This window comes from Artemia franciscana, chromosome 10 (genome assembly GCF_032884065.1).
Source record: "Artemia franciscana chromosome 10, ASM3288406v1, whole genome shotgun sequence".
Classification (NCBI taxonomy): domain Eukaryota; kingdom Metazoa; phylum Arthropoda; class Branchiopoda; order Anostraca; family Artemiidae; genus Artemia; species Artemia franciscana.
Genome location: NC_088872.1, coordinates 20,873,380 through 20,899,189, shown reverse-complemented (window position 1 = coordinate 20,899,189; position 25,810 = coordinate 20,873,380). Strand labels below are relative to the sequence as shown.

The 25,810-nt window shown below is 33.5% G+C and overlaps 1 protein-coding gene across 1 annotated transcript in view; it reads left to right on the top strand.

Annotated features, from left to right (window-relative positions):
* The first annotated feature begins 2,046 nt into the window (after positions 1 to 2,046).
* LOC136031903 (histone acetyltransferase KAT8-like) overlaps positions 2,047 to 25,810 on the top strand; it is a 43,130-nt gene continuing 19,366 nt past the window's right edge. The window contains exons 1-6 of the mRNA XM_065711893.1: positions 2,047 to 2,190; positions 14,935 to 15,046; positions 16,433 to 16,583; positions 18,906 to 19,124; positions 21,975 to 22,205; positions 24,836 to 25,080. Of these exons, the coding sequence (XP_065567965.1) occupies positions 2,112 to 2,190; positions 14,935 to 15,046; positions 16,433 to 16,583; positions 18,906 to 19,124; positions 21,975 to 22,205; positions 24,836 to 25,080 (1,037 nt within the window). The 5' untranslated portion in view covers positions 2,047 to 2,111. The remainder of the gene's footprint in view (positions 2,191 to 14,934; positions 15,047 to 16,432; positions 16,584 to 18,905; positions 19,125 to 21,974; positions 22,206 to 24,835; positions 25,081 to 25,810) is intronic.

Genomic DNA, 25,810 nt, shown 5'->3' with positions numbered 1-25,810 from the left:
ATAAATCACAAAATAAAGATTATATGCATGGTATATTTCATTAAGATTTACCTAGCTTTACTTCTTGGGTGTGTTTCGTTTAGGTATCAAATACCGAAGAAGAGTGATTGGTTGATAGCTTCACCTACCTGGGTAATATTATTATCAAAAATGGCGGTTGTAGTGAAGATGTTAAAAGTAAAATAGCCAAAGCTCAGGATGTTTTGTTCATAGTTGAAAAAAGTTTGTAGGAATAGGAAAATAAGTCTGCAAACAAAATTGAAATATTTGAACTAAAAGTGATAAAATCGGTCAAACGAGGTTTTGAAAAGTGAACGCTTTGGAAGGTTGGGAGGAAATGTTTTCCAAAGGAGTGGTCTTCGGATTGTCCATCTGACTGACCGTGTTTCAAGCGGTAAACCATGCGAAAATTTATGTCTATCTTGCTTTTAACGCTATTATGAGAGATAGTTTGAGATAACTACGATATGTTTTTCAAACAGTCGGTGGTAAGAAATTGTAAATAAGGAGCGACTCGGCTCAATAGTAACCGAAAGTATAAAAATCCAATTTTGATTCCAATAATTATATCAGAAGAATCGGATTTTTATGCTGATTTCAATTATAAAAGCTTTATTAATTTTTTTCTTACTCATCAAAAGTTACGAGCCAGAGAAAATTTGCCTGATTTTAGAACAAGGGGTTAACGCCCCCTAAAAGTTTTAGAATCTACATGAAAATCACACCATCAGATTCATCCTATCAGAAAGCCTTGTTGTAGAGGTTTTAAGTTGATTCTTACGGAAAGGGCTGATTCTAACGGAAATTATAAGTTCTAGTGCCTTTTTAAGTGACCAAAAAAAATGGAGGACAACTAGGCTCCCCTTCCATGCCGCTTTTTTCCCAAAATCTCCCGATCAAAACTTGGGATAGCTATTTTGTTCAACATAGTTGAAAGGCCCAATAACTATGTCTTTAGAGATAACATGTCCTCCACAGCCCATGGGAAATGTCTTTAAGTTGTAAAATGTGCCTATTGTTTGCATATAATATTTGTTATTGAGAAGTATGCATTCATTTTCAGGTGGGGAGGAGAGGACGAATTTTTTGCTGAAGGGATTTTGCACGGGGAAAATTTACCAAGCAGATGGAAGCTTCCAGGGAGTGAACTTTTTAGGGGAAATTTTACACTCGGCGAAATTGCTAGAATTCTTGTTTGAAATTCCTTTATGCGTCTTGCTTTCTGTTTACCGACTCCATTTTACGCGTGGAAATGGTAAGGGTAGGTTTTCGGAGTAAATTTTCAACAGGATTGAATTGTTCAGAGAATATTTCCATGGAAAGGGGGATCTTTCCGCCAGATTTCCTGTCGTTATTTTAAAAAGGATCAAAAATTAAGTAAAAAAAAGTCTTTTCATCTCAAAGTAAGGAGCAACATTAAAACTTAAAGCCACCAGAAATTATTACGTATATGAAAGGGGTTTCCCCCTCCTCAACGCCTTGCTTTTTACGCTAAAGTTTAAATCTTGTCCTAATTGCTTGAAAACGACTCCTGAAAGACAGGGGTCGTTTAATTAGAACAATAAGTAAATTAATTAAAAGTGCCGAAAAACTTTAGCGTGAAGAACAGGGTGTTAAAGAGGGGGAAACTCTCTTCGTACACGTAATAATTTCTGTTCGTTTGAAGTTCTAATGTTTATCCTTACTATGAGCTGAAAAATCTTGTTGTTTTATTTAATATTGATAAAGAATGAGAGATAGCAGAGGATCGTTGTTTTCGGCTATCCATTTAGGACCAAACGAAAAGTTGGTTGTCCAAGAATATGATGGGAAGAGGTCATAAAAAAGAGTTAAAGGAAATCGAACTTATTGGGAGGGTGTAAAGACAGAATTTTTAAATAGAATGTAAAGGAGGAGAGTGTTCAGTTGTGCTGACATCAAGTGGCTTGGTGCCGCAATTGCAGTTAGTTGTTAGTATTTGCAATAGCAAATGCTTTGTATCTCTTCTTTGGTAGCGTCAATTCGTCAAACTGCCATATATGTTTCATTATTTGGAAGAACTATCACTTAGGCGTTAAACTTCAAAAGTTGAAAGCAATATTTCGTGTTTTGAAGATAATTGGGATTATGCAATGTCCAAAGTACCAAATGGAGAATCTAGTCCAGTTATTGGGCAAAAGTATTCAATACTCCGTAACGAAAATTCTTGGGGTATGTTATTAAATGTTTAGAAATTTGATTGTTCAGTTGCCAGTACCTTCAGTAATCCTAGGTTTATACTTTGAGGCACTAAGGATCTGGTTTGTTGCTCCATTTTCACCATTTTTGTCTAGGTTGATGTGGAAGAACAAGAAGCAGTTGCTTCACTGAAGTTCATTTTTATATCAGATCAAAGTACAAAGCTGTAATTTATTAGATTAATCTAAAACTGTTGCTTGTTTTATGATTCAAATTTGTTTTTTTTTCTTCCAAGAGATATTTTTTAGTAAATGTTTAGTTTTGTTCCAAGTGCTCTAAATTGGAAACTATGCTGCAAAGCAGCATTGTTTCCTGTTTAGAGCACTTAGAAATGCTAATTCTAAAAGTGCATCCATTTCTGGTTGACCCTACTCCTCCATGGGGCAAACTAAAAATGCATAGAACAAAACTAAACATTTAGGCTACCCTTTTTTTATATAATTCATGATAATTTTTAAAATAGGCTAGGTCCATATAAAAAAAATTAGAAACAAGGTCCATTTCATTTCTTAATATCTGAACATTTGTACAAATATATTGACTTTGAAACTTTCAATTCTACACCATAGATCTTAGGGCTGTCATCAAGAAAATAGGTGAGTCTAGTTAATGGCAAAGTTTCAAAAATGTTTTATTTTTCCCATTTTGCAAAATTTCCTCAAGTCAACTTTTTTCTGATAGGCTATTAAGGCTTTTTGGTAAAATTCTAGTTAATTTACTTCTACCTATCTTGGAAAGGGTTTAGGTTAGGAAAATGAAATTTTCAGGGATGAGTCTACAGGCTGAAGTATGTCCCAGGAAGGTATTTTAAAGTACCCGCCTCCAATCCTTCTCCCTCTAGAGGGCTCTGAAATTTGCCTACATGACCTACATGGACTACATGGTCTATACCTATTGAAATTTTGACAAAACAACATTTTACCTTAATTTTCAGTTACTAGTTGTTTTTTTGCTGCCTTTAGTTCTGAAAATGCAATTCCTGTTATTTGAGTAGAATTTTGAGCCATGTCAATGTTTTTTTCAAAATTTAAGAAATGTGTTTGCTCATCTTTAAAACCTTATAAAATGGGATTGAGCAAAGTTATGAAGCTGAAAGCAATTTTGTTGTACTTCAATTAAGCAGAAGATCTATTTTTCAAGGTTTCACTTTTATAACACACATATTTTTAAAGGTCAGTACCCTTTAGAGTGAGAAGGAGTGGATGTAGGTACTTCAAAATACCTTCCCAGGACATAATTTAGCCTGTAGACCCATCCCTGAAAGTTTCATTTTCCTAACCTAAACCCTTTCCAAGATAGCAAGAAGTCAATTAACTAGAATTTTACCACTTTTTAGCCTACTTTCTAAAATCTATCAATTCAAGAATAGATACTCTTGTTTTAAAACCTTGTTAAAATTCTTATTTATTTACTTTTCACTATCTTGGAAAGAGGTTGGTTTAGAAAAATTAAACTTGCAGCGATGGGTCAATAGACCAAAGTATTTCTCAGGAAGGTATTTTGAAGTCCCTACCTCCACTCCTTCTCCCTCTAAGGGGGCAGTGACCTTTGATTACCTTTAAAAATATTTTTGTTTGTGAAAGTGAAACCTTTCACAACAAATCTTCTGATTAAATAATGTCCAAGAAAAATGTTTTCAGCTTCACAACTTTGCTGTATCCCAATTTATAAGGTTTCAAAGATCTTGAAATACCTTTGCAAAATTAAAAAAAACCAATTAATATGGATTAAAATTTGGTAAATTTTTCACAATTCATATAATTGACTTACCAATAAAGTGAACATAACACTCAATGCCTTTTTTAATGTTCTTTCCAAATACAATAATTACTTCTGCTGCAAATTCCATTTTAAGCACTTTTTGACCTAACATAACCCAAACTAATTTAAACTAACCTTATTATAAATAATTTTAGCACTGAGAAAATGTAGCATTATTTTGTTGAAAACATCAAGAAAACAATTCTGACAAAACTTAGTATTATTTTGTTGAAAATGACCAATAACAAATACTTTAATTGCAAATTTGTAATTTTTAAGAGATCAAAAATTTGCAGTAGAAGCAATCATAATATTTGTAAAGAAGATAAAAAGGCATCAAGTGGTATTTTCACTTTATTGGTAAGTCAATTATATGAACTATGAAAAATTTACCTAAAGTTCTACTCAAATAACAGGAATTGCATTTTCAGAAGGTAAATCAGAAAAAAAGAAACTGATAACTGGAAATCAGGGTAAACTGTGTGTTGTCAAAACTTCAATAGGTCAATAACCTGTCATATAGGCAAATTTCGGAGACTTAGAAATCAGAAGAGGATTAATATGGAAGCCTGGCAATACCTTCCTAGAGTTCTTTTCTTGCCATGGAATCATTACTGAAAGCTACATTTTCCTAACCTTACACCTGCCCAAGATAGCAAAGAGTAGCTAAACTAGAATTTTACTTAAACTTTTGAAAGTGAATATGAATATTCCCTGTTCATCTGCACATAGAACAGAAATGGAGTGATTGAAAAATAAGAAAGTATCTACCATGAATATAATTTTCTGAATGAAAAAGAAAAAAACATTGGAAAACAAAATATGACTTAGTGCTTTTTATCACAATATTCATTCTATAACTAGATTGGTTATTTTGGTTGTAATTTGATGATGGAAGTTGGTTAGGAGAAGAGGGGAGATCTGCTACAGGAATCATTTAATTGTTTTAATTTTGTTTTCTAATATGTGATCAAAACTTCAATAATGCTCCAAATTTTCTTATTTACATTATAAACACATAATAAGCATTTATATGATTCTATTGTTTACATTCATATACTAGCCCGTAATTTTGAATGCCTCTATTTATTTTGAGTAAAGCATAGATTAAAGATTTATCAGTAAACTCTATAAGTTTACTATAACTCTATAATAACTATGAACTAAATAAGACTTATGTGATTACTCTACCAAAAAAATTTCTGTATACTAAGTTTTAAACCTTTTAGTTCCTATGTGTTTGAATATTTAAATGTGTGTTGATAATGAGCTTAAACTCATTTATTTGAATGCAGTTTTGTATTTTATATGTAAGTCGAAAATCAACCTATATTCTTTTTCTACTGTTTTCAGTTTTAATATACCGGGTAAAAACTGTAAGATCTCACTGGAGAGAAAGACACGTGTCAGAAAACAATTCTTACTTCATAATATACAGAATAATCATAATTAACACAATTTTGCATGCAGCTAACCTTTGTTGTCACTGATTTCAGTGTCTTTCCGATTTTTCTAATTTATTCATTATTTTTTAATAGCTTTTCTTCAGTTTTGAATTATCTTTAAACAGAGCATTCTGTACAAAATTTGTTTATAGAACATGTTAAAGTAATTGCAGTGGCATTAAGACAAAATTCATGAAAAAAGTTTATTGACTAAAGAAAATTCTATGAAAAAAAAAAAATACATAGATAGTGCTATGTTTCATAAACACAGCCAGAATCTTTGGTTTACAGTTCTGTATTTTGTAAACTTTTTAAAATTAAACAAAGGTCATTGCAAAAAACTGATGTATTTCTAAGAAAAGTGGAAAAACACTGAAATAAGTGAAGATAAAGGTTGACTGCATGCAAATATGAATCAAGAATTGTTTTCTCAACATGTTTCCTTCTCTTCAGTAAGATCTCTAGGTAATTACCACATGCAGTGCTAGGGGACCAAAATTTGCTTGGTGAAGTGAATTTTAGCCATAAAAATAATATTAAGTGTATCCTTCCCACCCTCTGGAAATGTACACCCACAACACCCTGATTCACACAAGATAAGGCTTCTGTATAATTTTTAAGATACAAAAGGGAATTTATTTTGTATATAAATAAGATACAAAAGGGAAGTTAATTTTTTAATTCTAGGTGTCAATTCCTTTCCTCCAATTGGCAATTGGATTTATTAATCAATTTTTTTTTATTAATCTAAGGTTTCTGCTGCAGTGCTACCAACAATGGTTTCCTGGATATGATTCATAAAAGAATGCCTGATGAGCAAGTTAATGATTCTAAATTTATTTTTAATACTTAAAATTAAAAATTCAATTGTCATTTTAAAAGGGGGAAATTTACCATGGAAGATTTTTGCAAATTTATGCAGGTGCAAGGGTAATTTTCAAGGGGAAATTTATCCACAGAGTTTTTTCATAGGACAAGACCATTTTTATTATTTTCATTAAAAAAATGGAGATACAACCCAAAGTGCACTTTTTGGGTGCCATATGGGACTTTATGATAGCTTTATGCATAAACAAGCTGTAATTGTCTCTCTAAGATGTCCTTGTGTCTGCCCCAGCCATTTCATTCTAAAAATATCACTCAAATTTGCTTTTTTTGGGTATTATATGGCCACTCTATTGAGTCAAATTTATAAATAATATTTAAGAGTTAGCTTTTAAATTAGCCTTTAAGCTTTTAAATGAAACACTTTAAGTTGTTTATGCATTAAAAAAAATGAGAATAACAAAAAAACGTATTGTCCTATGAAAAAACTATGGACAAATTTCCCCTTACCCCCACAGGAAATTTTCTGTGCACTTAAAATATCAACTGTATTTTTCTTAAATATTAAATAAAACAAATCTAAAATTATTAATTTACCCATCAGATATTGTTTGACATAAAACAACCAGAAAATCTGAATGATTGCTAGCAGCATTGCAGCAGAAGCTTTGCTACTGCTACTTCTAAGAACTCAATGCAGCACCAAATGGCCTGAGGACAACACAGCTATGCATGCTCCCCCTCCATCCCAATCTAATTCAAGCCTCTCTCTTTGTGACCTCCCAGGAAGTTCCCATTTCTTTCAAATCTTTCTTTATGACATCATCCCACCCCAGATAAGGACAGCCTGGTTTTTGTTTAGCCCTAAATGGTTGGCCAAAAATGACAATCTTCAGCAATCTGTCATCCTTCATTTGTAGAATGTGCCCTAGCCTTCTCAACCTTCCTTTCATTATAGCCCTAGAAAGCAGGATTGAGCCACATTTTTTTTGTACAGCCTGCTGTTTTAAATACAGTCGGTCACCTGGGTACCAAGAACAATCCATAGGTAATTTCTCTGGAAACCATCTAGCAAATCTTTTTCTGGTTTTTGGAGCACCCATGCCTCAGAGCCATATTTGACCACTGTCATCACTTTAGCTTCCAATATTCTAATCTTGGTGTTCAAACTTATTTTCCAAACTTTTTCAACTGTTAAAAAACATCCTGAGCCTTGGCTATTCCACTTTTAACATCTTCACTGCTCCCACCATCTTTACTAATAATACTACCAATGTGAGTGAAGCTGACCACCTGATCAATCTTTTCGTTACCCAATGTTGCCTTTTCATGTTTACTTATTCCTAGCTCTAGTGCCTTAGTCTTCTTAACATTAATTTTCAAACATATTCTAGCACCCTAAACTTGCAAAACCTCTAAAAGTTCATTTGTTTTGCTCACACTTTCATTTAGGATGCTTAATTCATCAGCATCATCTAAGTCCAGGAGAGTTTTCTCCTCCCCATTTGATCCTGTGCTCTCCCATTGCCTTTCCTGTACTCCTTAAGACAAAATCTATCAAAATGATCCGTTTAAATGGGGATAGGTCACAACCCTGCATAACTCCTGTTTTAATACAAAACCAGCTGGTAACCTCATTTCCTACCTTAACTGCAGCAGTGTTATTTTTGTACATAGCACTAATGACCTTAATGTATTTGTTTGCTATACCGTACAAGGATAGGACCTTTGATAAAGCTCTTCTATCAACAGAATCGAATGCTTGCTCATTATCTATAAAACTAAGGACTAACGGTGTTTGACAACTCAGGCACTCCTCAATTATTAATCTGAGAATGAAAATTTGGTCAATACATCCTCTACCTTTTTCAAAACCGCACTGTTCTTCTCTTAAAACTTTGTCTACAGCTTCTCTCAGTCTAAAAAGTATCTCATTACTAAGTGATTTGCTACCTACAGAGACCAGACTAATGCCTTGATAATTACTACACTCAGTCTTATCACCTTTCTTATACAGTGGTTTAATTAAGGTTTTCCTAAAATCGTTAGGTACTTCCCTTTTTTCGAAAATCATATTCATAATCTTCTGTAATTTACTTCTAACCACCATATTTAAGAAACTCTTTTACCACTCAGTCAGCACCTTGAGCCTTATTATTTTTTAATCCTTTTGGTGCTGTTGCTAATTCTTCCTCACAAAAAATGTATCTTCCTTCTCATCGAAAGTATCACAAACATTTTCATTTTCCTCTATATCTTTTCCTGCAACTCTATCTCAGTTTTGCACAATTTCTCAATGTTCTGTTCATCTATCTTTAACTCTTTCCTTATCTCTAATTTTGTCCATGTCCCTATCTTTAACTGGGACAAGTCAGGTTTGACTACTCCCTCTCAATTTATTAACATGCCAGTACAATATTTTATTATTATGTTGTCTAGCTGCATCTTCCAGATCCTTGACAATCTTATCCATGGCCTCCAATTGACACCTTAGTTCATATTTTAATGCTTTCTTCACCTTCTTTACGTTCCTTTTGTTTTCATATGATCTACCACTCAGATAATTCTTGTACAATCCTCTTCTCCTCTCTATTAAACATAAAGCTTTTTTCTGATATTCCTAGCTGCAGTCCTAACTTTCTTCCCTAATACACCATCAGCAACTTCGCAAAATGTTTTTCTAAAATTATTCAACCATCTTCCACATTGTCAAATTTTAAACTCTCAAGTCTAACATTCAACTATTCCTGGAAAGATTCTCTCAAATTCTCATCCTGGAGTCTATCAACATCATAACTTCCTAGGAGGTAGTTACTCTTTCGAAATTTCAGCTTTAAATTGACCCTAGGCACTACTAGATGGTGATCCTTACCTTTAACATCAGTAACATCACTCCTATGTACCCTAGTAATTTGTATTGATCCTGCCAGTCTTCTATTTACTATAACATAATCAATAAGATTTACTATCTTACCATCACGAGAATACCATGTTAACTTATGGGCCATTTTATAACAAAGCACCATATTGGTTATGACTAGATTGTTATACCTACATAATTGCAAAAGTCTTTGGCCATTACTGTTTTCTTTTCCTACACCAAATTTATCTAGGCTAGGATATCATCTATCCCTATTTCTACTGACCTGGGCGTTAAAATCTCTTAGTAAAACACCATGTCTCTACTTGGGACCCTGTCTATTTGCTCCTGTAACTGTAAGTAAAATTCATATTAGTCGCTAGTATCTACAATTTTCCAGGGACAGGCCAGGATGTACAGTTGGGCCCACTAAGTACAGGCTTAGGGGATGCACAATGCAAGGGGGTGCAATAAATTATCACTAAGTGATTTTTTAAATAAAAACTGGACTTTTGTGATTTATTGTCACAGGTGTGCTCTGGTGTATATATTGTGCCAGGTGTGCTCTGCTGCTGTGCTGCCTATTCACAGAAAAGTGATTTTAAAACAACACTGAAATTCCATGGCCACTTTATGTATATATATATATATATATATATATATATATATATATATATATATATATATATATATATATATATATATATATATATATATATATATATATATATATATAATAGTCTTTTTCATTGAAATTAAAGAATAACATTAAAACTAAAAACGAACAGAAATTATTTGTATATGAAGTGGTTGCCCCCCTCCTCAAGACCATGCTCTTTACATTAAAGCTTTTAGCACTTTTGAAAAAGCTACCTATTCCAATTAAATGGCCCTTGTGTTTCAAAAGCAGTTCTTAGAAAATTAGGACAAACTGTAAAACTTTAGCATAAAGAGCAAGGTATTGAGTGGGGGGGGGGGGCAAACCCTTCACACACAGAATGATTTCTCTTCATTTTTGTTTGAATGTTGTTCCTTACTTTCAGTTAAAAGTTTTTTTTTGTTTATTTAACATCTGATCGTTTTTCAAGTAATGCTGGTAAATCTGGCTCATGCTTCCATGAAAAAATTCCTCTTCTCGTGGGAAATTCCTTCGTGGAAATTTTCTCCTATGTTAAATTGAACCCCGTGATAAATAAAAGTTAAAATAGGAATAAATCCTTTTAATAATCATTGAAAATTCACAGAAATTACTGATATTTTGGTTACTGCTCATGTGAGTGATATACCCAGTATTTTTTGTGAATTTTCACTGTCCAGTAAAAGGATGCATCCCTATTTCACTTTTATTTATCGTCATTGAAAGATCTGGATTATTCCATCCTCACTGAAAATCTGCCTCCCCTGTAAAATTTCTTGCAGAGAATTCTGCCTAAAGAATTCTCCTTAGCATAATTTCATTTGAATTTTTTCGAAGGTTTCTCTAATTTTGTCATTTAGCTTTTTGGCATCTTCTATCATTGTATATTCATTTGAATCCAGCCATTTTGTTTTAAATCTACTATTCTATATTCATATTCTTCCAAGTTTTTGAATTTCTTCAGAATTTCTTGTTTCATTTCTGACCTTTTGGTGTAAGTGTTCCAGACATAAATTGAATCAGCTAAAAATTGCTTCTTTTAATTTTTGGAAGTCTTTTGCATGATACATTGGTAATGCTGGAATGCAGTTTGTGATTTGTAGTTTTTGCAGGGTAAAATCTTTATCACTCAGTATTTCCTTTGCCATCCATTTAGTTTAGCGTTTTTTTTTAAATTCGAGATATACAAATGTATATATTTATTGTCTTACGTCGGTTGGAGGTTTGCCTCGCGCATTAGATCTATTGTAGACGATTTTTGTGGTGTTTGGGAATTTTCTCCCTTCATTCGTTTCCATTAATAACCTCCTCTCTTCTCTATCTGCCTCCTATCATTTGTTTAATAAGATGGTTTTGATAATGAATTGTTTGTATCATATCTGAATTTCTTGATTTTCGAGATCAGTGCCTTAACCCTGACCCTGTACCATTGCCAATATTTGACTGCTCCAAATTCCTACTTTTCCCAATAATTCGTATCTTATTCTCTAAGCAGTTCTTTTTCATCCTAATTGGTGTCCTAAATGGTTACTCCAAATGCAAATTATTCCAATTTGTTAAAAATACGATCTCCATATTACACCAAACTGTACATGTCTCTCTCACCTTCCAACCACAAAACAGACAAAGTCTCGCTAGTTTGTCGTACCAAAAATAATATAGTCTTTGACACAGAAGATCATATCTAATAGTCTGCTAGATCCACTTGAAAAATAATTCAACTTTAATTTTCTCTTTACGTTCCTACACCCCATAATGTCAATTCTCATCTAACTATTGAACTAAATTAGTTCAACTTATTCCCTTCTATTTCCGGTCATATATTCTGTCAAATCTTCTAAATTTTCGACGCTCCTATTAATCATCTGTATTTTGAAAGCTCTATAGTGGTGGCCAGCGTTTACCCCCCCGGAAAAAACGGCATAAAAGATCCCCCCCCTGCGGAAAATAAAGCTTTCCAAATTTTGAGAATTTTATTTGAATTTTACTTTTCTAATTTCCATAGGGGGAAGAATTTTAGTATTGTGTGTTATGCGACACTCACTCAAATTTACGTTGTGTGTAAAACTTGAGAACAAACTGGTTTTTTCGTTAGTTTCTTCGTTACTTTAGGAACAAAATTTGGGCTATAAATTTGTACATTTGGGGACAGGGATGTAAAGTATAGTGAGTCTGCAGGCAAAATGTGTTATGTACAATTATTCTGCTTATCCTGAAGTTAGAATTGTTTTCTGACTTCAAACTTTGGAAACACTTCACCCCCCCCCCCCACCTATATGCAAATATATAGCCCAAATTATACATTCCCATATATTCTGTCACTTGTCTTTGTGTTGTATCGCGCTAAGTTGAAAGAAACTAACGAAGAAACTGGTCGGTTCTCGAGTTTCGCACAGCGTAAACTTGGACGAGTGGCGCATAATATACAAGTGCCAAAATTCCTTCCCCCTACGGAAATTAAAAAAAAAACTCACTTAAATTTCTCAAATTTGGAGAGCCTTATTTTTCACAGGGCTATTTACCGGGGGTTATTTTTCACGAGGGGTATTTTGCGGTGAGGGGGGGGGATAAACGCCTAGAACCCTCTGTAGTGGCTCCTGTCAAAGTTTAATTATCAAGAATTTAAACTAGGCAAAGCCCTGCAAATTTTCTTTTATGTATTAAGTGTATTGTGGCAGAGCCACACTTAAAAATTATAATTAGTTTTAAATTAGCGGGTATTTTTATTATTTATGCGGTTTTTTATAGGCTAGAACTAGTCTAAATATTCAAAAACGCAGTTTTGGATCTCCACCACTGTTCTGATAGTGCCGTATGTCCGCCACTGCCACCAATGTCAGAACTCTATTGTCACCATCGTCAGCAATGATGCCACTAGTGTGGGTATTGCAGCCCACAGTATCACGAATAGAAATGATGACAAACTGTATATAATCTCTTCTTAACCCTAACCGGGTCCTGGAAAATAATCAATAGCGTTTGTAGAAAATATAACTCACTTTTGTTGACAAATGTGTCAAATCCAATACACAATTAGATCAACTGAACTAAGTACAGAGAAGAACTTCTGAGACGAACTAACAAAAAAAGTCTTTTCAGAAAAGAGGTCAACTCGCCTTTTTAGCCAACCAATTTCGACACTAGCCAATCAGCCCAATGGAACTCCGAACTAAATTTACATAATCTATAAATTAAGAGTCAAAGGGCCAGCATTCAGCTAGCACCTTCGATGACTCACATAGAATATTGATGCCAAGCCAATGTATTCTCTCTTGAACAACTAATGCATTTCAAGTGCTATTGAAAGCAGGCTATTTTCTACCAGAGAATTTAAAGTGCAAATAAAAAATTGCCTTGGAGGTAAATCTATATGTAGTAGAAAAAGGGACATTTATCTGAAAATCAGGGGCATGGGCTCTAACAATTTTTCTTATGCAACTTGGATGTACAAATATCTTTTGATTTGGTTGGACATCCAGCTCAATATTTTCCGAAAGTTTCAACTTAATACCCTTAGCCATTCTTAAAATATTTGACATAGCCTATATCCTTTTGATAATATCCATGTGCATAGTGTCTTTTAATTTAGGTAAAAAAAAAAGCGCTCAACATTCCCTGAAAGTTTCAACTTGATAACAGTTCTTCCTGAGAAGTTTTGTAAATATTACATACTGATAACCTGGATGTATAATATGTCTTGATTTAGTTCAACATTCCCCTTAGCATTCCTTGAAAGTCTCAACTTAATATCTATTGCTGTCCATGAGATATTGCACATGCACTTTTTGGACAAACGATATGAACATAGCATGGTTAGATCCAGGTTGGTACCCCTCCCCTTAACATTCTCTAATAATTTAAACTCAATTGTACTTAATGAAATTAAATTACTTAATTAAATTACTTAATAAAGTTAATTAAACTTAATGATCTGTTGCTGTTACTGTTTTTAGATTGAGGAAAGGTCATGCCAAAACTTGTTCAGTTTTACTTAAATGAGGGAGAGTTAGCTCGCCCTTATGTGGTATTTGTAATGAGTGTGATGATGTTAGGCATATTTTCATGAAGTGCACAAAATATGAAGTACAAAGAAATGTGTTTAGAAAACAAATTATAAAGTATTTTGGTGCATTTACAATGAGAGCAATCCTAGGTCAGGCTAAGTCCCCTTAGTGGGTCCATAGAAAGACTATGTTGATGTTGACTAGGTATATAGAAAGTTGTAATCCGCATAATATTCTTTGCTCTTTTAAGTTATTGTGTATTGACTTTTATTTTCATTGTATTGACCTTTTTACTTCGTTTTTATGTTTCTTTTATAGATGTTTTAATCTTATTAACTGTATTGGCTTCTGTATTTACTGTATCAAACTTTTATTTATTTATTTTTGCTGATGTTTCAGCTTTATTTAAATTTGAGTATGTTTCTTCTCATAGATATTTTAAGCAATAATAGCAGGATACAGATGTGATATACATATCATTGCCAGTGACATAAGCAAGAACACTTTGTACAACGTTCTAGTACTCTCCCTAGATATCTTAAGTGTTGACATGGCCTGTGCCAAAATTTGATTTGTGTGATTTTCAAAGTAACATGGCTTCACTAAACACACGCTTTAAAAGAGGATCGCACGTATATGAGCGGTTGATTCGCTCAATCGTCAACTAAAAACAACAACAACGTAATTGCACTTGGCTGCTCTTGGGATATTCCCAATGCGCTCTTTGATATCCTGATACACATATTGTGTTTTGATTTAGTTCAACGTCCCCCTTCATTCCCTATAAGGTTCAACTTAAGCTGTTCCTGAGATATTGGAAATCCACCCTTTTGACAACCTGGATGCACTGATTAACCAGTCTGAAAAAGTAGAAATTATAGTTTTATTTAGAAAAAAAGATGAATTTTTTCTCAATGAGCTGTTTTACACAGCGGAATCTTTAAGAATTGTGAAAATTTACTTGATCCCAGTATGATTTTGATCCTTCCAAAATCAGTGACTCTTGATTCTGATTCACCATCCCATCACTAAATTCAATACTTCTCCTGAAATCATATCTTGGCACCACTCCTTAGTTTTTGTTTCTTTTATAAAAATCAAGATTTGGCTGATGTTTGAAAAAGTTTGACAATCTTGACTGACAAAATGACGTTTTATGTATATACTCTCCTTTTTATTTTCTAGTAACTGGAGAAGTACTACAACAGAGATACAATGAAAATGAAAAAGCAAAAGAGTATTATGTTCATTATGAAGGGTTTAACAGACGCTTGGATGAATGGGTTACTGCCAGCAGGTAAGTTTACTTTTACCCTATTAGCCTTCATCATTTTAAAACTCTTCATTATTCTTGTAAGATAGCTGGGGGATCAATAAGATCAGTCTTAACAGAATGGGTGTTCTCCCAATTCTTTTTCTGTGAGAAATTATAGCTATGTCAGAATTATTTCATGGCACAAACATCTTCTTTATATTGCTCCTAAACCATTTTCCCCTAAATCTTCATCTAGTCTTTTCTTTCTTGTATTTTACTATATAATGTTTGTTTAGTAATGATATATCTACCCTGCTATTTTCATCTACTGTTTTTACCATTCACATATATCTGTTGTTGTTGAGGCTCCATAGAAGGGTAGAATACAGAGTTCAAAAATACACAAGAAATAGAAGGAGATTGGAATTTAAACTAAAATTATCTTTTGCCCTTCAAAAGAAGGGTATATTAGTTGAACTTGCCGTGTAAAAAGTGGGATAGCAATGTAGCAAAGTTGGCAGTTTTCAAATTCATTGGCAGATTTTGTCTGACGGTACCATATTACATGTTATAACACTTTTTGCTCAAAGAAAGGCTTTCAAAACAAAAGTTGTGCAGTGGAATGCTCGGTGAAGCAAATTTTAGACTTCAGCTTGTGTCTAGTGTATTTACCTCACGAAAATGCCCCTCCCCTTGAAGGCCATATCCATGGGAGGATATAATTCCCATCCCCTAAAATGTTTGTTCAGCTCGTAAAAACGCAATAAAAATGAATATACACAAATTTTATATGCATTTTCTAAAGTTTTTTTTGTAAAGTTTTTTTATATTTGTTATTAATGTCAAGTTTTGACCAATTCTGACGATTGTAAGTGCAAACAAGATTATAGTATTAATCTCTTTTACTTTTTGAGCTGCCTTTAAGGGACTAAATTCGTTGTTATGTATCGTTAACTGAGTTAGTGAAGACTTGGCTTCTGGAAAGCCATCAAAAAGTATGACAGGAACTTCTTTACGACTGCTTACCTTCATCGTCAATGTACTTACAATCATCAATGATAATTCTGCTTTTGGGATGCAGCGGAAAGATAAAACGTTGGCTTTTGTACAGCTGCTCATGTTCATGATTGTTCAAACCTACAGCTGTTACAGGAAAAATTTACATACACTTGATTGTATTTTAATGACCAATATATGGTGTGCAAGGGTGCTTTATCTATGTATAAGGGGGCATAGACAGGTTTCTAGAGGAGTAGGATCCCCCCTCATCTGGGAGACTCTGCTTACTCTTCAACCTTATATCGTACCAGAATGGGGTCTAAGTTTTTCAGGAGTGTTTTTCACCTTTCAGCATTTTTTATGTCTAGATCCTGGAGGGCTCACTTTGCCTTTTCAATTTAAAGAATTTATTTGTGTTTGTTTTTTCAGAATTAAAGAGACGGAGACTGTCTTGACTCCAAAAACTAGCATTGTGCCAAAGCTAGAGACTGTTTTATTTGATCCTTCATTAGACCAAAGTGATAGAAAAATCACAAGAAACCAGAAAAGAAAACATGATGAAATTAATCACGTTGAACAGGTAATTTAGTTCCTAGACTGCAGAATAAAGTACAGACTCTAGTTTGTTTCTTTTAATACATTTGCACATTTTTATTCAAAAACCAATCTTACCTAAATATGTCATCTATATTATACAGCAATGGTTTGCAGCTAAAGTAAGTTTAAAACCACAAAGAACGGTTTCAGGTACAAATTAGTAAGAGCATTTATATCCTTTTATATCAGATATAATGTTTTGGAGTAAGTATTAAACTGCCAAATAACAGTAAATGTAATAGTTGAGTGAATGAATATAACATGCCTATATAGGTAAAGGTAAAGGATGCAGCACTAGACCCTTAAGGTCCGAATCGGCGGTGCTGAACTCCGTCTCCAGGCTCTTCAGCCAGGAAGTGCACTGGGGGTAAGGGAGCCAGCCATCATCCTGTGCTTTCGCACACCCTTCTTGTTTACCTTCCCTATATTTCTCCAGGTACCCGACATAGAGCTGGGTCGACTCTGGCTGAGCTTACAGAGTCACGCAACTGACCCCCGTCCAAAACCAAATAACTGCGTACACTAGGATTCGAACTCTCACCCTCTTGGAATAAGTATCTCAAATCTAGCGCACCAATCCACTCGGCTAGGACGTTTATAAAGTGTATGTTATATAGTCTTTATGTAACGTATATACTGTATGATACACTATGTGTATGTCTATATAGTGTATGAATATATAAAAAAAGAAGCAATTTAATAGCAAAAACCGAAGGAACTGTCTTTGCTTTTGGTATTTTGTGCTATGTTTCTTTGAATTAAATGCGGTAAAATGTTGCGTCAAGACGATCAAACCGCCAAGAAAGTAATGTCGCCTAGGTCCTTTTGTTTTCGAAAAATTGTTATCTTACAAGGACGGATTAATCTATTTATCATTTATTGGGGCATGGTGTGAATTTGTGATGAAGAGGGAATGAACACACTTTGGAATACTAACTGAAGTAAGACAACTTGTTTGATAAACGTCAGTTTATGGAAATTGTTAGTCTATGCAATAGCACAGTTTTTCATTGAATTTTGCTACCCATCTAACCTTGAAAATTGTATTTTGTTGAAATAACTCTAATTTTCCCACTAACGTAAAATCCCTATTGGAAGAATATCATAGCTTTAATTCTGGGGGATTTTAATGAATTTGTTAACGGGACCCATACGAGATACGTATTATTTCCTTAACAATTTTCAATCGTTTCCTTGTTCTAAATATAAAAACTAAACTAATTGTTGTTACATTGAGAAATTTTTGCCTGGAAATTTGATTAGTATTTTGCTCTTTCTTCTTTTTATCTCTTATATATCTTAACTTGTGTTCATTAAGTTCAAATAACAATATAGCCTGATAAGGAGGGGAAGGGAGAAACTTACTCTAAATTAGGTACTTTCTTGTTGTTTTGAATTCAACTTTATTGTGTATTATATTGCTCAAAAGATTGCTTCGAAAAGTAGCAAAGGTGGCTTTTCAGCAATATCGCCAATGACTCCTTTACATTTATTTTACGAAAAAAAAAAGTTGTTTCTACACTTAATACAGCAATAATTTACATAGGTTGTGATGTTTATCTCCTTTTTTTTTGCGTGGGTTGACTATAAGTTAGGTAAGTATCCCAAGAAGCATTCTTTTCTTTCATCATAAATATCAGACTTTTCAAAATACGGTTTTCAATAAATCAAAAATGACGCTCAAGCCTTTGAGAATGTTTTAGAAGGGTTAGCCTCACCCTTAATTGCGGTCGCAGCTGCCTATAGCCTGTAATTAGCCTTTTGATTTCGTTTTGGTGCTGTGTTGTGGATGACATTAGAGCAAATATAAAATCCACTACTAAAAATACAAATTGTTTTTAGTGACACATAATGACATTGGCCTTTATAGGGTTTAGGTGGTGTATTCCTACTATTACTTGTGGTAGTTTCTGTTCATGTCAAATTTTACCTAATTATTTATTTTAGTTTCTCACCTTTTTTAGTTAATAATTTTTTCGCACCAATTTATATTCGTTTTGAGTTAGAATTATTATATAACATTATTTCTGCTCTTTTTTGGTTTTAAAACGGATCTTTACTTTTCTTTGAAGAAGTTGATACAGCTGATAAAAGTTGATGCACGACTCTTCGAACTATATTTCATTAGTTGGTTAAAAACATAATGCAGACAAAAGTTGCTTAAGTATCGTAACATTTCATAGAATTCACATTTTTAGACTCAAGCATATGGCAATTGGTTTGGCATAATTTTTCTACAGTATACGAATTACTTAATAAGAGTTGAATAAAAGTTTCTGAATTTCAAATTTTTGGTAAATTGCAGAGTTTGGAAGACATGGACCCCACAACAGCAGCATTGGAAAGAGAGCATGAAGCGTTGACGAAAGTCAAATATATAAACAAGGTACAGATCGGAAAATATGAAATTGACACATGGTACTTCAGCCCTTATCCAGATGAATACGGAAAAGTACCGAAACTCTGGGTGTGTGAATACTGCTTAAAGTATATGAGACTAGAAAAAACCTTCCGGTATCATTTGGTAAGTCCAACTCATGATGAACAGCATGGTTTTGACACGACACTTTTTTTCATCTTAATTCATAACATGAAAAATAACCTGATTGTTTAAATCGAAGTGAAATCAGGTGATAGGCCTGATTAGGTCTAATCCCAGTTTGTATTAATTATTTTTAAGGATGTTAAGGAGTTATGTTATTGGTATTGATGTTATTGAAGTTATTGATGTTGTGGTATGGATGATAATAATGTTAAGAAGACTAAGGCGCATAGACTAAGAATAAATAATGCAAAGAGGTAATGTTTGGAAATGAGAAAATCGATCATTTGGATTGCTTCACTTATTTGAGTAGTATTATAAGTAAACATGATGGATGCGGTGAAAATATAAAAAGGAGAATAGCAAAGTGCTGGGAGATTCTCGCTGGAATAGTAAAAAAAGCTTGGAAGAATGGAAAAATAACTTTACGAACTGATTGGAAGCCGATCTAATGACAGTGGTCAACAATAGCTCTTAAACCTGGGCGCTTTGAAAAGCTGAAAATGATTTTCTAATTATTTTCCCTGATCAATGGCTAAGTTAGTGTTAGGTACTTGTTTGACTGATCATATGTGATCTGATCCCACTTTTTAAGGCTACAATGACAGAAAGGTTGATATGACGAGGCTGAGCTCTATGAATGAAGGATGATAGTTTGCCGAACACTACGTTTTTGCCATCCATCTTGGTCCAAACGAAATGAAGGTTACCCTAGAATGGGGAGGGGTGGAGGTCACAAGGAAGGTTTTGAAGAGTAGAACGTCGTAGAAGGGTTTAAAGAATAAAGGTTTGAAGACATAGGGTGGAATAAGAGCTTTCGCACTTGTGTCGGCCTTAAGTGGCTTGACGCTGTTGTGAGTTGTGAGTAGTAGCTGTAGTAGTCTTTTCGCAAATTACATATAATTTGCCTGTCGTATCTCTAATCAGTGTCATTGCAGTATGTAGTCCATTCTATGGGTGGAAATCTGAAAAGGGGAGAAGACCACATGCTTCCGCGTGTCCTAATTCAAAGAAAAATATAAATGTTTGCAAATTTTAAAGAAGTATTTTCCTAATGTGGTTTCTATTCGTTCCAAGTTTAATCTATAAGCTAATTTATGGCTCATTTGAACTTTAAAGTTGATCTTTAACTCTCTTTGAAAAACAGAGTTTTAAAATTTAATTCCGTTGGGCTGTAAATTGCTATAGCTATGAATTAGAGGGCTAGGGCTTAAGCCCCACAACCATACTCCCTGTTCACCCTTAAACGATTAAGATAAGTCTTAGTTGCACCAAAAAAGGGGTGCAGCACGTCTTTGCTTTAAATTTTGGGTTGAGAGGGGGCTAAGAACACAAGGCCGTGCTTTAGGCACTCTAAATATACAGACATTAGGATCCTTCGATACTTCAGTTTAGACACATGGTCAAATGCCATATAAGAAATGTGTACTTGCCGCATTTTTTTTCATTACATATCATTGTTTATCCCAGTCCTATGACCAATGAAGACCATTCCCAAACTGTTCAATGAGTAATCGTGATTTTAAAGAATTGCAACATGTCTATACTTTTTATGTTGAGTAGAAATTGATCTGTAAAGCCTTTGCTTTAAACAGGTATTTTCTTGTGGTGCTGTTGTCAAGAGTTCTGTCCGCATTCCGCATTACGTTTCTAAAATCATATACTTTTAATCCTCGGTTTAAAAAAGCCTCAAATACCAACTGAAATTGAAAGTATGCAACCATACGGCTAAAACTGAGATTTTTGCCCCATTCCTGTAATCAATAACTTCAAACACCCTCAAATGGTTTCCTTTGATGGAAACTTAGCGTCATTTCTTTAACAAATACTAACTGTGTTTTTATTGGGATCACCATCTAATGATTTAAAACAACCCCCTGAAAGATTTGTGAGCACTAAAAATTCGATAAGAGGTGTAACATATATATGCTTGTGAGGTCGGGTGTTCTGCAATTCTGTGCAAAATCTTTGCACGATTCCAACTTCGTTAAGGTATAACATGCACTTGGTTCCACTAAATTTTGTTTGCAACACCACTATTGTAAAATGTGCTATTTTTATAATTTTGAGTTTTGTCAAGGATGCTGCAAGCGTACATTGCTAAAATTGCAATTTTCATTCGGATAGCTTCATAAAATTGCAATCTCTGTAATTAGAGTTATAAACATTAAAATTTCGAACTGCCATCTTGATAGAAATCAGACATTGGGCTCCAACATGAAAATCACTACACCTTTAGATTTTGATTCCATGCTTATTCCTGATTCCGATAAGATTCTAACCAGCAACTAGATTAATAGTTTTCCCTTAATAAACTTTAAAAGAGCATATGCGAGACTGCATTGTCTACGTGGACATTTTAATATAAATAAAAGAAAACAACTCCAGATTCTAGAGTTTGGTTTGAATTCCAGAAAATCGACACGTCTAATTGGTGGTTCGTTTTAAATGTATCAGTCAAGGTCCATATTAAGTCAGTCCATGAATAAAAATTTCCTTTATTAAATTGAGCATAATACCAAACAACAATTTATAGTTTGAATAATGTCCTTGTTGCCTTATAAAATCAAAGGAGGTTTCACTACAGAACAGCAATGTGTACAAAATCCAACTTTTACAAGAAAATAACAGTTGGGTTCTCTTTGAATATTACAAATTTGAAAATAAATAAAATGCCCCGTGAGTACTGGAATTCATATTATACACTAAGATTAGCTTTTTTTTCTGTCTTGAAATTTTGTTTTTGGTATGCTACCTCCCTGCTGCTAGCGGTTTGTATAGGCATGCATATGAAATTCCAGCACCTTTCAAATAACAATATTTTTATGTTAGGGTCAATGCACTTGGTGTCAGCCTGCCGGACGAGAAATCTATCGTAAAGGGTCTATATCAATGTGGGAAGTAGATGGCTCTGATTACAAGGTTTATTGTCAAAATCTCTGTCTACTAGCAAAACTGTTCCTGGATCACAAGACTTTGTATTTTGATGTGGAACCTTTTTTGTTCTACATTTGCTGTGAAGTTGATCGCTATGGAGCCCATATCGTTGGATATTTTTCAAAAGTATGTTATTTTTCATTTGGTTCTGTAGTGCTACGATTATTAACATGTATTTAAAAGTAATCAGCCTGATGTGTTTTTGAAAATCAAATGTTAAATGTTTTTTAATACTCAGAATGACTCATAGTTAAAATAGCCTGTGAAGCTGTCTATTCCCTAAAACTGAGCTTATAGTCGCTTAAGACTAAAAAGAATCAAGTAAAAACATTAAAATTGCCATGAAAATGACTTTTGATATTTTTTTTCATAAAGAATATCGTTTATTTTCAATCTGGCCTGCATAATCCTGTAGGTCCTGCTGAAATTTAGGCAGTCCTTCCATAATGACTTCTTTCTATTTTTGTGATTAATCTAAACGTAGTTATAATAGAAACGAAGAAACTCATAGTATTCTCATGTATAACAATGCCATGTTATCTATTTTTATGTCTTTAGATAGTAAAAAACATTTTGTATAACACAAAATTTCTGTATTTAAGTTAAATGTTGGGGAATCAAAGAGATACTAAACCAGCATTATCAGTAGAGACGAGGTGACTCGTAATACTCCCATGTACATTAATGTCATGTTATCTATTTTTGTTCTTTAGATAGTAAAAAAAAAATATTCTATGTAAAAATAAATGTTCTGCATTTAGATTAAATTTTGGAGAATCAAAGAGATGCTAAACCAGTATTATCTCTTCATGTCTGTATGTGATTTAGATTATTATTAATACACTTGTAACTGACGAGAAGAAGCTCTTATAGTTTCTGCTTCAATTTGTTTAAGATCATCTTTTTATACTTTGTTGAGTTAAAAAAAAAAAGAAGAAATACTGTAACAAACTAAAGTACAGGTTGCAAGCTTAAATTGCAACTAAGGGACTTAGAGTTAAAGTATTGCAAAATTTGTGATGTCTTCCAGACTACTTTGGATGGTTTTATGCGGATTTGAATTATTTAAATTATTTATTGCAATTATCATAATTATCTAATATTATGTATAAGTGTCTATTATAATAGATACGTATTCTTTATGTCAGCATTGTGATCTATTTAAATGTCATGAGATATAAAATATTTGCAACATTATCCTGCAATAACCCTGCTGTAGGCCAGAGGTGGGTAGCCTGTGGCCCGCGAGTCGCACGTGGCTCTTTTGTCTTCAAAATATTGCTTTTTATAAACCTTCTTCGTTTTCATTATCCTTATTCCACAGTCTTAATAAGCCGCAAAATAAGAACGAAATTGTCGTCAACATAAATAATTGGAAATTGGAGGTACTCCATTCAATTTGTATCCATTATTTACCCCTTCAAATTTAAGATTTCGCTATTAGTTTATTTCCATGAAATTTGTTGTACATGGGGCTGAGCTGCTGTTCCGTCACACGTGTCGCACTTTATCTTCCATCTTGAAGTTTGGGAAATGGAATTGAATTATCAGATGCAATAATCCTACCTGTGCAATCAGAGGTTTTATTTGCCATCAATCGAACGCAAAATACTAGAACTAACTGAACTAATTCAGTTATCGATTGTCAAATGTTTGATGTTAAGTTGAAGTGACTTGAATTCTAATTACTGTTTGGGGGCTTGGTTTAAGAAGGATTATGAGCTTTTCACACAAGTTTTAGTAATCTTCATGAATTTTTATCATATGGTCTTGACCTAGTTAGGCTGAAAAAAAGTTTATGATTAATTATCAGCTTGATAAGGTATTTGATGTTTTATTTCCTATTTCATTTGTTGAATTTATACGTGAAGATTATGGTTACAAAGTGAATAACACATGCTTTTATGGATTAAATTTTACAGCCTAACTATGGCTCTTCATTTTTTTTGTTTTTTGACGTAAAAAGGCTATTTGACATTTTGAAGTGAAAGGGTTGCCGATCACTGTTCTAAGTTGAATCACTGTTATATAAATTCTTAATGTTAAGGAGTATCCTTATGGATGTGTAAAATGAATAGTCAACGAAGTATTTGGCACTAAAATCCCGTAAAAGTAAACACTAGACTTGAATAGCTTGGTTCATGGAAGATTCCTAGAATATGTATTGGACTGATTAGTAAGCTACCATAATTTTTGTATTTCTTTTTTTTGTTGATATTATTTTATATAAAGGTTTTTTTTTGTAATATATTTTTGTGGTTTGTTGAAGAGCATGTGCGATTTAAAAGCAAATTTTTTTGCAAGCTTGTTGTCATATCTGATTGTTAAATTCTTCCTTTTCCTCAAGAAACCAAAAACTGATGTCCCAGGAAGAGTTACCGCCCATGCAACTTCGTTAGTATGGGCTGTAGCTCTGGCTCTTGGTATTTCACCCCCAAAACACCCGAATTTAAGTTCTTCTGAGATTGACAAGCTGCAAAAAAAAAACAAGTGTGGGAAAAAAGGGAAAGCTACTGCTCGATTAAACATATTAAATGGCATGTTTGTGAGTAGAAACGCGAATTTTCACTTTAACTCCTTGGAATAATGTTTTTATCCTCTCTATTTTCGACTGATGACCTGGTAAATCTACGGCACCAGTGATCCTTCAATAAACCTAGTTCTTTTAATGTACATATCCAGCGCCAAAAAGAGAGATGAAATGTATGCAATCTTGTTCTTTTCATCAGATACCAAAATTCTCCGCTATTTTTCAGGAGAAAGTGTCATCTGAAGTAAATAACGTCGCTTGTATTCTGACTCTACCGCCATTCCAAAGAAAAGGTTACGGGAAGTTTTTGATTGCCTTCAGCTATGAACTCTCAAAAATTGAAAAAGTTGCGGGAAGTCCAGAAAAACCTTTGTCTGACCTTGGAAAGCTGAGTTATCGATCATACTGGTCCTGGGTTCTCTTAGAAATCCTCAGAGACTACAATGGGACTCTCTCCATAAGGGATCTAAGGTAGTTTTTTTTGTAGTTTTTCTCGGTACATCTTTCTTTTATTTATAGAATAAATTGATCCCAAAGAGCCACAATGTCCTACCAAAATCCGATTAGGATTAAAACCAGATCTTAGTAATGGAGGAAAACATATTTGAATTTTATAAAACATTTCCAGCATGCCATCGAAAAAAACCCGTTTTCATCTATTATTGTTTGAAATTTCTGTCATACATTCATTGGCAGCGTAATAGCGCTGCCTTAGTAAACAGTAAAGTGGGCATAGTCATTATTCTTTTTTTTTTTACCAAGGCACTTGTGTAAAAGGAATTGTCATCGGAACTTTGGAAGGAACTCATTTGATTGGAAATTGGACAGAAACATATTTCACACTTTACAGAAAACAAAATACATTTTACATGTTTCTCTTTTTTATCATGTTTCTCTAATATTATTCAGATTTTCAGGAATGAATATCAGTATATATATTAAACTGTCATTCCAAATTCACTGGTTGTTTTTTTTTTCAGTAATCTTAGTTATGATTGAGATTTTTTTTTCTTCTCGATATTATTAGAAATATACAGCCCGAAATGAGGATTGGTTTCATTAAAGTGTAAAATATGTTCTGGATTTTGGAAAGGACGGGGGGTGTCTGACCTATTCCTCTTAGTTTCTGATCGTTTCGAGTTTAATCGGTCATTTATTATAATTCCTGTTCATTTTGGTTACATTTTTCTACTGATGGTAG